The sequence below is a fragment of the Tupaia chinensis genome, unplaced genomic scaffold (genome assembly GCF_000334495.1).
Source record: "Tupaia chinensis unplaced genomic scaffold, TupChi_1.0 Scaffold000228_1, whole genome shotgun sequence".
Lineage (NCBI taxonomy): Eukaryota > Metazoa > Chordata > Mammalia > Scandentia > Tupaiidae > Tupaia > Tupaia belangeri.
The window spans coordinates 3,255,231-3,269,402 of record NW_006159703.1 but is presented as its reverse complement, the minus strand read 5'-3'; the positions used below and the strand labels follow the sequence as shown (position 1 = coordinate 3,269,402).

The window sequence follows — 14,172 nt, the reverse complement described above, 5'->3', positions numbered from 1 at the left end:
AGAAAACCAAGCTGAGAACCAACCACCCCAACACGCTTGAGTTCCGGATTCTGCCTGTTCTTTGCTTGTGATTTGAGTCAGTCATTCATAACAATATCCCTGGTTGGTTCTTTACATCTTCTCAGTCCCTACTCTCTCTTCCTTTCTTTTTCCCTTCCTCCTTCCTTTTCTTCCTTCCATCCTCTTTTCCTTCCTTTCTTTCCTGCCTCTTGTTTCCTTTCTCTCTCTTCATTTATCCTCTTTCTCTTTTTTTCACTCCCTTCCTTTCTTTGTTCTGTTTCTCTTCCTCCCCCTTTCTGTCACAAACCCCAAATTCCTTAGAGCTGATTTTCCTCATCAGTATCATACTTTTGTCAAGGAAAAAAGGCTAGACTCTTATCACACTTTAAGGCCCGTGCTACCCTGGATTGTAAGGTACATAATTTTATAAACTGCATTGACACGTTCACGTCACAAGGGGCAGCTTTGATGCACTGATTTTTAAGTAGTGGCTTAAAAGTTCTTGGATTCATAAAATTACCTCCTGCAGAGAACGGATCTTCAGTTTCAGCACTGGGAGAGTCAGATTCAATGTCAGGAGAGCTCTTTCAGAAAGAGCCATTTATCATAAAGTTTATTTTTATTTATTTATTTTTTTTGAGAGGTTTTTGCTATAGGGTACGTGCGCTTGCCAGAAAGACAGAGAGACAGAAAGCGAAAACTCATCCCCCCAGGGCAGGGATGGCCATGCCGCAATCCCTTCTCCTCCATTCTCCTCTCAGGATCTTGGGCACACGCACACGCGCACGGGGTGAGTTTAAACCACCGGGTGCAGGACTTGAACCACGGTCGACTGTGGCAGCATAGCCATTACACCAACTGCTGGTCCCTGTCATAAAGTTTAAATACACTTGGTACAGTGACCTGGGAGACATCAGTGTGGTGCCAAGAGATGGGGACCTGGGTTTACTTCCATCCAGAACTTACCAATTCTTAATTACATCACGTAGGTTAAGTCGCTTACCTGACTATGGTTATGTTCCTAATTGGAAAATAGGAACAATATTCTCTCTCTAACATACTTCTTAAGGCTTAAAAAAATTAAAGTAATATAAATAATATTAAGGGAATAAATACAGGCATCCCTCATGTCATGACTGAGTTCCATTCCAATAACTAGGTTGTTAATAAATTGGTTGATTAACAAGGAACTTAAAGGAGAATGTCCTGTGGTGGTGGCACCATAGGGTATGCATTTTTCAATAGCTATCATGTAACACCACACTAGACTAATGTCACTCTATCCATACAAAAAGCACGCATTAGGTAAGCGCCAGAAAGTGACAAGACACACCACAGCACAATAATATAAATCCAACGTAGTCGTTTTTATTTATTCTGAATACTACTGTGGATATATAATAAAGTACAAATTTATAAACAAAATATGTAATCTTGAATGATTGTGAATCCTTCGTGTAGTGAATACTGACTGACCATGGGAATGAGACAAAGAGTGGAAAAGGGGATTCTTCGTGCTGGAGAACTGTGGGAAGTCCGAATGGGTTGTTGAGCAGGTAGGTCGTTAAGTGAGGAGTGGTTGTGGTTGCCTCACTTCCCAACGACCCACACAGGGTCTTAATGCCACATCCATCCCCAGCCTCAGCCAGCCCTGGTTTATGACTCTGTGTGTGCTTGGTGTACTCAGGGAGGTCTCTAGACATGAGCCTGGAACTTTCCTGTGTGGGTCAGCCTTTCAGAGTGTAGCATTTTTTTTTTTTTTGAAAGGTTTTCGCTATAGGGCGCATGTGCTCACCAGAAAGACAGAGAGAGACACAGAAATAGGAAGCTAGAAATACCCCCCCCCAGGGGGGATGGCCACACAGCAATCCCTTCTCCTCCATTCTCCTCTTGGGATCTTGGGCACGCATGCACACATGCCCGGCATGAGTTTAAGCCGCCGGGTCCAGGACTTGAACTACAGTCGACTACATGGGAGTCCAGCAACATAGCCATTACGCGGAATGCTGGTCCCCAGAGCGCAGCATTTTACCACTGCACTTTTTGCCCCTCATTCCCGATAGCTACCCTGTGAAGTGAGCTAGGTTTTACTCACTCCAGAAAAAAACTGAAGTCTGAGAAGCTAAGTCCTAACTCAGGATGGCATACCTACCTAAGTGGTCTGTCTGGTTCTCCCAGTTGTGCCAACTGGTTTGTCTGGCATCCTGCCAGTTGCGAGACTGTGACTCACTCAGCCCTGGGGGCTGTGCGGGGCCTAAAGCAGAATCCCTGGCTGGTTGCTTTGGCCATTAAATAGCTTGATTTTGGGTTCCAGATACTTTCTGGGTCACCCCAGTGTGCTCTAGCAATATTATTTTGTATGTGCCTTATTACATCCAAAAATTTGGTAAGTGCCAGGCTAGACCATTTTACCTCCTTAGGCATCAGGTCATGGATGCTTGGCAACTTCTGCTGCCAGGATCAGAAACACAGAGGCCTCACAAAGCCATATTCATTATGGAAAATGACATTCATTCATTGTAATAGATGTTGGGCTTATTTATTCTGGTTTTTGAGCCTAACATATTTAATCCATGAGGCTGGTCATAAATTCATAGACAACTATTTTTTTGTGTCTGGTGAGGTTTTTAAATTTATTTTTATTAAGACATTTGTCATAGAGTGTGTGCCCTTCTGGAGAGAGAAAAAAACATAAAGAGAGAGAAAGTGAGAAATCACCCTCTAGTGGGGGATAGCTATGTCACAATCCCTTTTCAATTCTTCTCTCAGGACTTTGGGCAAGGACACACACTCACACAACTTTTTCTTTCTTTTTCTTTTTCTTTTTCTTTTTCTCTTTTTTTTTTTGGTAGAGAGATTTTTGCTATGGGTGCGTGCACTCTACAGAGAAACAAAGAGATAGAAAGTGAGAAATCACACCCCTCCCCCCGCCCCCAGAGGGGATGGCCATGCTGCAATACCTTTACCGTTCTCCTCTTGGGATTTTGGGCATGCTCGCAAATGTGCCCAGCATGAGTTTTAAGTCACTAGGTCCAGAACTCAAACTACATGGTTGGCCATGTGGGATCCAGATCCTTAGCCACCAGGACACCTGCTGGCCCCAAGGTTTGGTTTTATATGGCTTGGGGGTAGTCAATAGTTACATCATACCCAATCTTCACATTCCTCAGTGCCAAGCCAAAGAACTGCCTTTCAGACTCGGGTGTCTGATTGGTTTGCTTGATTTGCCTAGGCTCTTCTTTGTCATGGATCGCTCATGCATGGAAAGAGTTAAAATTAATCAAGTGGTTTGCAGGAGGAGGCCGTGGGAGCAAACTGAAGACCCCCAGGGGAAGTGTTTGTTTGAGCTCTGTGGGTTTAGGTTTTGATAGTTCTGCTCTGCATGGTGAAAACAAATAATAATAATAGTAATCCTTGCAGCCCACGAAGCACAGGTGGCTTGTCACTCCTTCTCTGAAACCTATACCAGGCCTATCATTTGTCTTTGGGCTCTGTTTAGATTCCTGATTATTGAGCCAGAAAGAGTTTATTTAATTACCATTTTGAAGAGTTTCCAATGATGCCATCTTAATGGTGTTAATTCCTCCTGGATCAGCTGGTAATCTCCACTCCCCTGCTGTACACAGGGCCCGAGATAGCTTTTGCCCCTTTGCTGACATTTGATTCTTGTTAAAGGAAGTGATGATCACACCAGTGGTTTGGGGCTGAATGTCCTTAGGCCGGTCATATTTCATAGCTTGTCTCAGTTTAACCAGAGTCTGGCCCCTTTCCAAATATCAGTTTAGTTCCGCCCTTTTGCTGGAAAGAGAAAAAAAATCAGAAAAGTATCCAGTTACAAGAGGGAACTATTACAGTTATTATCATTATGAAGCTCTTGTTGGAGATGCTGGGTCACCTTCATCGACACACAGAGGTGCCTGGAACTGGTCTGTCGCTTGGTACTGGGCTGGCTGATGACTGTGGAGGATTCCTCTGGAGCATATAAAATACAGATTTGGTGACCAAATACGGATTTGGTGGCAGTTACTGAGAATATATATTTTCCTAATGTGCACGTTCATTTGGAAGCATAGAACTAGAACTGTACCATATAATTTTGAAGTGTTGTTAAAGAGTAGGTTACAACAGCCTTCATGGCCATTTCAATCATGTTCTGACTCAGATACCTTTCTATCATGCCAGGATAATACAGCCTCCCATGTCCTGCCCTTCCGCTGTTCATTTGACCAGTATATATAGCAGCTGTCTAGGATGGCCTTCAAGAGCCAAGGTGTAAAGATCAAGACACAGGGTTCCAAAACCAAAGGAGTCTTCTGGTCTAGTGAGGAGATAATTGGACGATAAATCAAGTGATACAGATCATTATAGTTGTTCAAACTAAATTGTAGCGGGAGCAGGTGAAATATTCTTCTGGAAAGGCAGGTAATGTATCCTAGGGGAGAAACCTTTTGGCTCACCAAAGGAGAAGATATTTATTAGAGGGCAGTGAACATATAAGAAGGCAGAGAGGACATTTTTGCAACTACTTAGTGTCCCAAGAGCCTGATAGGTGACAAGAACTACATATTTGGTAATTTAGCCACTGTACAAAATATGAGGCAACACCCCATAGATTTGGGGGTGGACATATTGGCAGAGACCAGATCATGAGGGGCTTGTAGATCACATGTGGTGGTTTATATTTGACCTCATTAGCACATCTTCCTTTGCCACACATGCAGGTTTTCTCTAAACACCTCATTGATCTGTTTCTTTTTAAAATCCTCTCCCTCGACAATGTGACATGATGAAATTTCCTGTTCTCACGCAATACCTTGGAAGCAGGAGAAGCGAAGCAGTAATGTTCTATACCCCACATGGGACCCACACTTTACCTCTCATTTTCTTTAACTTTCATTTTCTGTTCACACCCTTTCCTTTCTGAAGCAAGAAGTCCAGCCAGTCTCAGGGGCTTCCCTTCTTCAGGAAACCTACATCCTTTGTGAAAGCTACTGTTCTCAAACAGGGGCCAGGGAATCAAGATCAAAGGAATGCTGATCATGGTTAGCCCCGAATATGAGGCCTTCTTGCCCCTGATCCCTTGACCGATGGCTTTTACTCCTGGTGGTCAAATAGCCATGGAGGACATTTGCCCTGAGCTGTGCAGTCCAGAACTGCCTTCCCCACGTAGGTCTTTACTCCTCTCCTGGCAGTTGCAGGTGTCTCAATGTCTTTTCATTCAAAGCCACACTCTTGCCAAGCCCACCCTGACTAGCCGGCCCTCTCTCCCCACCTTATCTCATGCCACTTTCCTCCTTGAACCCTAACCTCCCTCACATTGATCTTTTTCAGATTTTAAAGAAACAAAATCTCCTATATCCTGGCCTCCACACATGCTAGAAACTAGCACCCTACCTCCATCCAAATTGTTGTTTCTGAAAAGGCTTTTTCCAGCCTCCATTTGAACCAGTTTCATCCCATATATTCTATGACGCCTAATACAAGTTTGCGTCATTTCATTTGTTTTGCTGGTTTTATTTCTTTGTGACTAGACTTCCTCTTTGAGTTCCATAAAAGTTATCCGGGCCTGATCATTCACAACTGTACTGTCCTCACCTAGTTAATAATGAATGTTAAGTGATTATTTGTTGAGCGAGTGAGGGAATGGATGATGGATGATGAATGGATGATGGATGGGTAGAATTGAAGGCACTGAGCTGAATCTTCGCCACATACAGCCTCCTGTTTTTTATGCATGCATAGGTCCATTCAGCCGGGTTCCTGGAAGTTCTTTTCTCCCCGACAAATCCAGCAAAGCTGCATGCATCCCTCATGCTCCAGTCTAAGCTCCATTCCTTTAATGAAATCTGAGATCTCTAGGTCTAACACTGGTTTGCCCCTTTCCTAATTTATACATAAAACGTATGTTTATTTTATTAATGAACTTGGAGTATAGGTGTATTGTTTCCAGTCAGGTTACTTATCCAAATTGTATCCAAATTAAAATTTTCACAAAGACTTTATTTTTCTTGTAATTAAAGCAATGAAGAAATACACTCAGAAAATATGTAAAATACTGAATAAAATTATATAAATTATACATAATTTTCCAACCTACTTAAATACTATGGGTATTTTTTCTTTTCTTATCTAATAGTTTTCTTATACATTTCACGACTCTGTGTGCATACATGTGTAAGTATCCTGTATTGTAAATATTACGTGATCTGGCCATGTCCTCAGGTCATTATAAATACTTTTTTTCTTTTAAGAGTTTTTTGCTGTAGGGCCCATGCGCTGGACAGAGAGAGAGACAGAGATAGTAAGAGGGAAAGTGAGAAATCACCCCCAGGGGGAATGGCCATGCCACAGTCACTTCTCCATTCTCCTCCCAGGATCTGGGGCACGCACGCACACACACACACACACACACACCTGATGTGAGTTTCAAGTCACTGGGTCTAATACTCAAATCACAGTCAGCCATGTGCGAGTCCAACAACATAACCACTTTTGCCATCTGCTAGCCCCCATTATAAATACTTTTAAAAGCTTGTTTTATTGTATGCTCCATCCTAAATTCTATGTTTGAAAATCACCATTGAGTGTCAGCAGAATACCAAGCAATATGCTAGGCACTGAAGTATACAATACTTCATTTTGAATATTCAATGCTTACTGAACAAGGAAAGATAATATAAAGAGTGTCCTGCTCACTTGAGTAGCTACATTTCTGAGTGACTATGATAGGTTTGAGAAGCAAGAGGCAAAACCGCAGAATAATTTGAATTGGAAGCCAACAAGAAGACTGGATGCTCACCAAATACACCAGCTCAAATGCTGAAAGCACTGAGCACACAAATGTCTTTCCTAAATACGCTTCTAGTGGGGCCTCTAGAACAATGAACTGGAGAAACCCTAGCTGACCACTGTTCTCTGTGATTCCAGCTGTGAGAATGACTTGTTTTCCTTCTCTTCTAGAGTGACCGTCTCCTCATCAAGGGAGGCAGAATCGTCAATGATGATCAGTCCTTTTATGCTGATATCTACATGGAAGATGGCTTAATAAAGTACGTATGTATAACCCTTCTCTTTATCTTCCTGTACTTCCTCTTCTTGTTAGAGGTCCAGAAAAACACAGGGATGACAAGAATGAAGGGAAAAAACTTTGAATTCAATCAGCGGAATGAGTCTGAGGCCTCCTCGGTGCAGGCTGCTAATGGTGAGCACTCTATGGGTCTTAGAAGATGGAACATGTGGCCACTGGCCTTGAGGATCCTGACAAATATGTATAAATTGCAGTACCTTAAAAAAAGAAAAAAAAAAGGCCTACGTAATAGGTACCAAAATATGAAATCAGAAGTGATTTTTCAGTACACAGAAAGGAGAAAACATTTAGAGGTATGGTTTTGAACAGGGAATTCAAACTGAACCTTGACAAAAAGGTAAGGCTTCGATGGTCAGAGCACAGGTAGAACAGGAATTTCAGACAAGATTTTGAAATAGTTTCATTAAGGAGATGTAAGTACTAAAAATTAGGTCATCAGAAAAGTCATGGTGCATTTTTTGCATAGGAAAATGCATAATGGCTTTCCTGACCACCTAAACAGTTTTCTGTTAGAAAAAAAGCAACCCAACCAGGTAACTTTTTTTTTTTTTGAGATTTTTTTTTTTTTTTTTTTCCTATAGGGCACATGCACTCACCAGAAAGACAGAGAGAGACAGAGATACAGAAAGTGAAAAATCACCACCCGGGGGGATGGCCACGTCGCAATCCCTTCTCCTCCATTCTCCTCTTAGGATCCTGGGCACGCACGCACGCACGCATGCCTGGTGTGAGTTTAAGCCACCAGGTCCGGGATTCAAACTGTGGTCAACTACGTGAGAGTCCAGCGACATAGCCGTTACGTCAACTGCTGGTCCCCAGACTAGCTCACCTTCTATGTGTTCTCAAAACCTTGTGTGCTTTTTTTCAATTATAGCATTTCTGACATTGTTGGACCACCTCAAGAGTGTAAACCAAATCTGGTTCATTGCTGTACCCCAACACTTGAACCCTAGGACTCAATACACAGCTACAAGAGCTACCTTTCATTAAGTGTGTAGTGCGCGCCAGGCACTGTGTTAAAGTCTTACATGCTTTATCCCATTCTACCTGCCTGCAATCAAATGAAGTGAGTCCTACTTTTACAGTGAGAAGAAAGGTACAGAGCAAGGAAGTAACTCACTAAACATCTACCTATTAGTCAAATACGTTGAATGAATAAATGAACAAAATAAGAACAAAGATATTTTGTATAGTTGCTTTGACCATCGACAGCACTACTTTCTTTTATTATATACATCATTACTTTCTCATACTAGATGTGCGAGAAATGGAAATAGTAGATAAGCCAAGTACTGGGGCGTTGGAAAAGTCATGAGACATTTTTGCATAGGAAAACAGAAGACTATGTCATGACTTATCTGATGATCCAGTAGTGTAAAACAATAATTTCTTCAAAATATAAGCCATAATTGATTTTATATTTTTCTTTTTTTAAAAAAAGAATGATTTTATTTGACTTTATTTCTTTTATTTTGACCAGAGAGGGACAGAGTATGTGTGAGTGAGAAAGTGAGAAATTAAGCTGCCAGGTCCAGGACTTGAACCGTGCTTGACCATGAGAGAGTCCAGTGCCCTTAGCCACCATGCCACCTGCCGGCCCTGATTTTGTACTTTTCTATTATTAAAAAATTTATTATTTATAATTGGCTCTGTATGGCCACGTAGCAAATGCTCTCACTTAAGAGATTTGCAGAGAGAAAAAATAATCTAATACCTAATGCATCCTCATTTCAGAGCTCATGCTAGGCATCACTCATCTATTATAGAACATTTCACAGTTGAACCTTAAATACTGGTTCACAATCCATCCTCACATGGTGCTTCAGGCATTCTCTGCCAGAGCTGAATATGTAAGATGAATTCTTTTTTTTAGAGGTTTTTGCCTTAGGGCACATGGCATGGGCTCACCAGAGAGAGACAGACAGAGACAGTGAGAGAAAAAGTGAGAAATCACCCCCAGGGGGGATGGCCACACCTCAGTTCTCTCTTTTCCATTCTTCTCCTGGGATTTTGGGTATACATGCACATGTACTCAGTGCGGGTTTGAAGCCACCAGGTTCAGGACTTGAACCGTGGTCAGCCATGTCAGAGTCTAGCGACATAATTGCTATACGAAGGCTCTGCTATGTCACATAGTACAGTAGCTGTCACAGGAGCCCAAATCATTATGCTGTCTTTCCTAGAGACCGTATAGTCTTTGGGGGCAACCAAGATATCTGTATATATGTAAAAGACCTAACTTGCCAGGTAGTAACAGTATCCAATATTAAATTAGAATTGATGAGATTTAGAGGTGGGAGCAGTCTGGCTACTAATTATAGTAATTGGTATTTATTGAATTCTTATGTGCCTAATAGTGTTTTATGGGCTTGCACATATTATTATACATAGCCCTAAGGAGGAGGCATCTTTATTACATTTTACAAATGAAAGAATAGAGGCATGGTGAGGTGAAATAACTTGGCCAAGGTCATACAGCTAGTAACTGACAGAGTAGATTGTCAATCCAGAGCATAGCCACACCCTTACCCAATAGACTTGGTCGTCAGTAGAAACTTGACCAAAGAGTAGAGATAGAAGTTGAGCATTCAAGAATTAATGTGACCTTGATTGGTGCAGTGGAGAAAAAAGGGAGATGCATTCCTCTTTCAGTCTTGGTATTATGCTAGTTGTCAAAATGGGTGAACGCATACACACTCACATTCACACTCACAGGCCAGGCTCTGCTTCCTACCACTGGTCCTCAATTTCTCTCAGAGGAAAATCAGTGAGAAAGGAAAATGAAAACAGAACTGGCCAGTATCTGGACTAGCATGGAGTTACCATCAAGGCTGGATTTTTTTCCACAGTGGGTTTTGAATTGTGGTGACCTGGAATGGCCCAGTGATGATGTGGTAAAGTTGAACCCTTAGAGATTTTAGAAATGCTTTATTTTAGTTGCAGAACTTTGAGTGTGGCAGGCCAGGGGTGGGCTTCTTACTGCCCAAGATACTCCACGAGGGAAAATCTCTCTTGGCTGGGTGTGAACAAAAGAGGAAGTATTCCTGCACTGGCAGTGGGATACATATCTCCTTAAGACAGGAGATATTTAGGGCTGTCAGGTGGCATGGTAGTTAAGGCACTGAACTCCCATGTAGCCAACTGTGGTTCAAGTCTCAAAACTGGTGGCTTGCTTGCTTTCTCTCTCTCTTGCTCTCTGTCTCTCTGATGAGCACATGTGCCCTATAGCAAATTAAAATAATAATAATAATAATAATAATGAATACATTTAAATAAATAATTCTAAAAAAGATAGAAGATATTTAATGGTAACGTAGAGGCTTATGAATTGTAAGTCTACCTTGATCCCAAAGTGGACAAGTTTGACTAGCCATTTAAATCAAGGATGTGATAGCACCAATAAACCAAGCAACACTGAATGACCTGTCAGTAAAACTTTGCAGGAGTCATTGCACTGCCTTCTGTGTGCCTTTGAGATACTCATCAGGTTCTTCCCCACCCGAGTGGCCCTTTTTCTCTCTGATCTGCCCTGAGGCTTCCCAGGTGAAGCCGTGTCTAGCAGGTAGTCTCAGTCACCTTCCTTGGCACAAAGCTTCCACTGAGATGTTGGCCAGACAAAAGCAGCTGATGCTGGAGGATCTGTGTCTTTGACCTACTCCTTGTGAGTCTGCCATCAGCTGGGACTCACTAATAAGTTGTCAGGGAGGGGTGGAGTTTGGAGTGAGGACTGAGGTGGGAAATGACCCAGCTAGAGTCCTTTGGTTAGAAGCGCAGCTTAGAGGAGACCAGTTCCCACACTTGTTCTTGCACTGATTCATTACCTTCTTCCATCTCTCCTCACAGCTCAGTATTTTACACTTGGTAGAGACATCTCTAAATATGATTCCTCGTCCTTAAATAAAGAGCAAAATGAAAGGAAAAATAATAATACTTTTTCAGAAACATTTCTTTCCTTTTTTAATTTAATTTAATTTAATTTTTTTTTAGAGATTTTTGGCTCTAGGGCATGTAAGCTCGCCTGGATAGACAGAGACTGAGAGAGAGAGAAAGCAAGAAATCACCCCTCGGGGGGGTGGCTATGCTGCAATCCCCTCTCCTCCATTCTCCTCTCAGGATTTTGGGCAAGCATGCATATATACGCGGTGTGAATTTCAAGCCTCTGGGTCTGGGACTCAAACTGTTGATCATGTGGGAGTCCAGCACCTTAACCATTACACTGCCCACTGCCCCCCAGAAAAATTCCTTACATACGCTATATCCTGGACACCATCACAACACTGGAGAGGTACAGTGCTAAGCCAGGGCATGTGGTCTTACCAGCCTATCAGATTGTTTTGTGTTGATAAAAATTGTTTTCTTTCATGCATATCTATATTTCTTTATAGAGTCACTTGGAAAGAATATTTTGATAAATACAAGTTGTTGGGTTTAAAATCCGAATATAAGGGACCACCAAGTGGCATGATAGTTAAAGGTGCTGGACTCCCACGTGGCTGACCGCATAGTTAACAGTCCTGGACCTAGTGGCTTATTTCCTTACTTTTCCCTCTCTCTCTCTTTCTCTGTCTCTCTGGTGAGTGCACATAGCGTGTAGCAAATTTGAAAATAATGATAATATTAAATAAAACTAAATAAATAATTCTTGAAAAAAAATCCTTGTAACCTTATGTTTGTCTTCAAAGTTGCTCTTTTAAATGGCCAGTTGTTTCGTTGTCCCACCAGGCAAATTGGAGACAATCTGATTGTCCCTGGAGGAGTGAAGACCATCGAAGCCAATGGGAAGATGGTGATCCCTGGAGGCATCGACGTCCATACTCATTTCCAGATGCCATACAAGGGCATGACCACAGTGGATGACTTCTTCCAAGGGACAAAGGCCGCCTTAGCAGGTGGCACCACCATGATCAGTAAGTCTCAGGTTCTACACCTGGTTTTGCAGAGATGTGTGTTTAATGAACTTACTAACGATAGGGTGTACACTTTCCTCAGTTCAGTTGGTAGGCTTCCTACTGGATGGGACCTGAGCAGAGCAGGTTGGAGTGAGAGGACTGGCAGCACCATAACTCTACGAAGGCTATTCATGGGGCTCGTGACCATGAGAGCCACTGTCTGCTCTTGTCTACCTTAGCGTGGGCTGCTCCTTCAGTGAATGGGGAATTGGGAAATATTGTCTCTGGTTGTCATTGGTGAAGTGGACATAAAAGGTTGTAAATAGGGCACAAAAAGCTACTTAAGAGATGCCAGCTTGGGTCTGAGGGAGGAGGAGGCAGAGAGCGGAGGTACAGAAGCGTGAATCGGGGGCTATCACAGAAAGAACGATAAAAGAGACTTGCAATTTTTGGGAAATTGGTTCACTTCAGGGGCATTTATTTCTATCTAGTTTGTATTTTGACCAAATCATACATTTAAGATTAGGCAAGCGATGGGAGTGTTTTCCTTTGTTTTTTATTTTTTATTTTATTTTTTTCCTAATAACTATTGCAATTCCAAAGAAACAGGAAGTTATATGCCTTTGGATTGCTGATCCCAAGGTAGTTCTTTTCCTAAGGAAATCTGATGAGGTGGGTCCCATCTCAGCACTACCCTGAAGTAGGTTAGCCATAGAAAGTACTGTTTATTTGGACACTGCATACATCTACCCCGAGATCACAGAACCGCCCAAGCCATACAGTTATCCACTGGCTTTACTTCCATTTGACAGAAGCACTAGCTTTAGCTAGTAGGGTGTGGAAGCTCAGGAAAATTGCACTAAGGCCATAAAAGGTGCAATCCAGGAAGCCAAAGCTTTTCTCCAGCTAAAGGGAGGAAGTCAGCTGACTTCACAGCAGCTGCCAGCCTGTGAAAGCCCTCGCGTTGTTCCAGACTGTAGTAGTGTAGCTCTAAGCATTTGCGTTCTCCTAAGTGCTCTTGGGCTGTCTTGATAGAAGGTTGAGGCAGTGAGTGACCTTGGCTTGGCTCTCTGCCATCTGGGCAAGGAGTCAGACCTGTTCATCATCCTTGAGATGCATACCATGCTGGTCTTCTGCATTAGAGGAGAGAAGGAAAGACAGAGTTCCAGGTGACAAGAGGGCCAAGCATACAAAGGATCACAAATGCCTCATGTCATTCATAGTTAAGTTAGAAATACTAGATATAAAAAAAGAAGAAAAAAATCTCATAATCCCACTTTGCTCTTAAGGTTTGGCTATATATTCTGCACATTTTTTTCTATTTAACAAAACTAGGATCATAGGGAGTCAGCAGGTGGTATGGTGGTTATAGGTGCTGGACTCCCACATGACCAACCTGGACCTGGTGGCTTGCTTTCTCACTTTCCCTCTTTCTCTCTCTGTCCCTCTCTGCTCAAATTAAAATAAATAAATGAAAAGAGTTAAAATAATTCTTTTTTTAAGAATTATTTTATTTAACTTTATGTTTATTATTATTATTTTCCAGTTTGATCAGATAGAGACAGAGAAAGAGAGAGAGGGAAAGTGAGAAAGCAAACCACCATGTTCAGGACTTAAACCATGGTTGGCCACATGGGAGTCCAGTGCCTTTAACCATCACACCACCTGCTGGCCCCAAAATAAAATAATTATTAAAAAAAAAATAGGGGGACCAGCAGTTGGTGTAATGGCTATGTCGCTGGACTCCCATGTAGTCGACTGTGGTTCGAGTCCTGGACCCGGTAGCTTAAACTCACATGGTGCATGTGCGTGCGTGCCCAAGATCCTGAGAGCAGAATGGAGAAGAAGGGATTGCGGCATGGCCATCCCCCCGGAGGGTGATTTCTCACATTCTGTCTCTGTCTCTTTCTGTCTTTCTGGTTAGAGCACGCGCCCTGTAGCAAAAGCCTCTTTAAAAAAAAAAAAAAGGATCATAATATATGTATTGGGTCATCAAAAGGGCATGATGTATTTTCCTACGTTATTCTGTACAAAAATGTGGCAAGACTTTCCTGATGACCCAATAATACAAGGAGGGTCTTCACAAGTTCATGAAAATTGCTTATTACAGAAGAACTATGCATATATTTCAAATTTTCTTTGTACCCAAAGAATCTTGTACTTTAATTCCTTTTTTTTTTTTTTTTTTTTAATATT

At 42.1% G+C, this 14,172-nt stretch overlaps 1 protein-coding gene across 2 annotated transcripts in view; it reads left to right on the top strand.

The window, feature by feature from the left end:
* Positions 1–14,172, top strand: part of DPYSL3 (dihydropyrimidinase like 3) — a 131,414-nt gene that overhangs the window by 85,818 nt on the left and 31,424 nt on the right. For both annotated transcript variants that reach the window (XM_006148051.3, XM_006148052.3), the window contains exons 2-3: positions 6,961–7,049; positions 11,810–11,994. In XM_006148051.3, the coding sequence (XP_006148113.1) occupies positions 6,961–7,049; positions 11,810–11,994 (274 nt within the window). The remainder of the gene's footprint in view (positions 1–6,960; positions 7,050–11,809; positions 11,995–14,172) is intronic.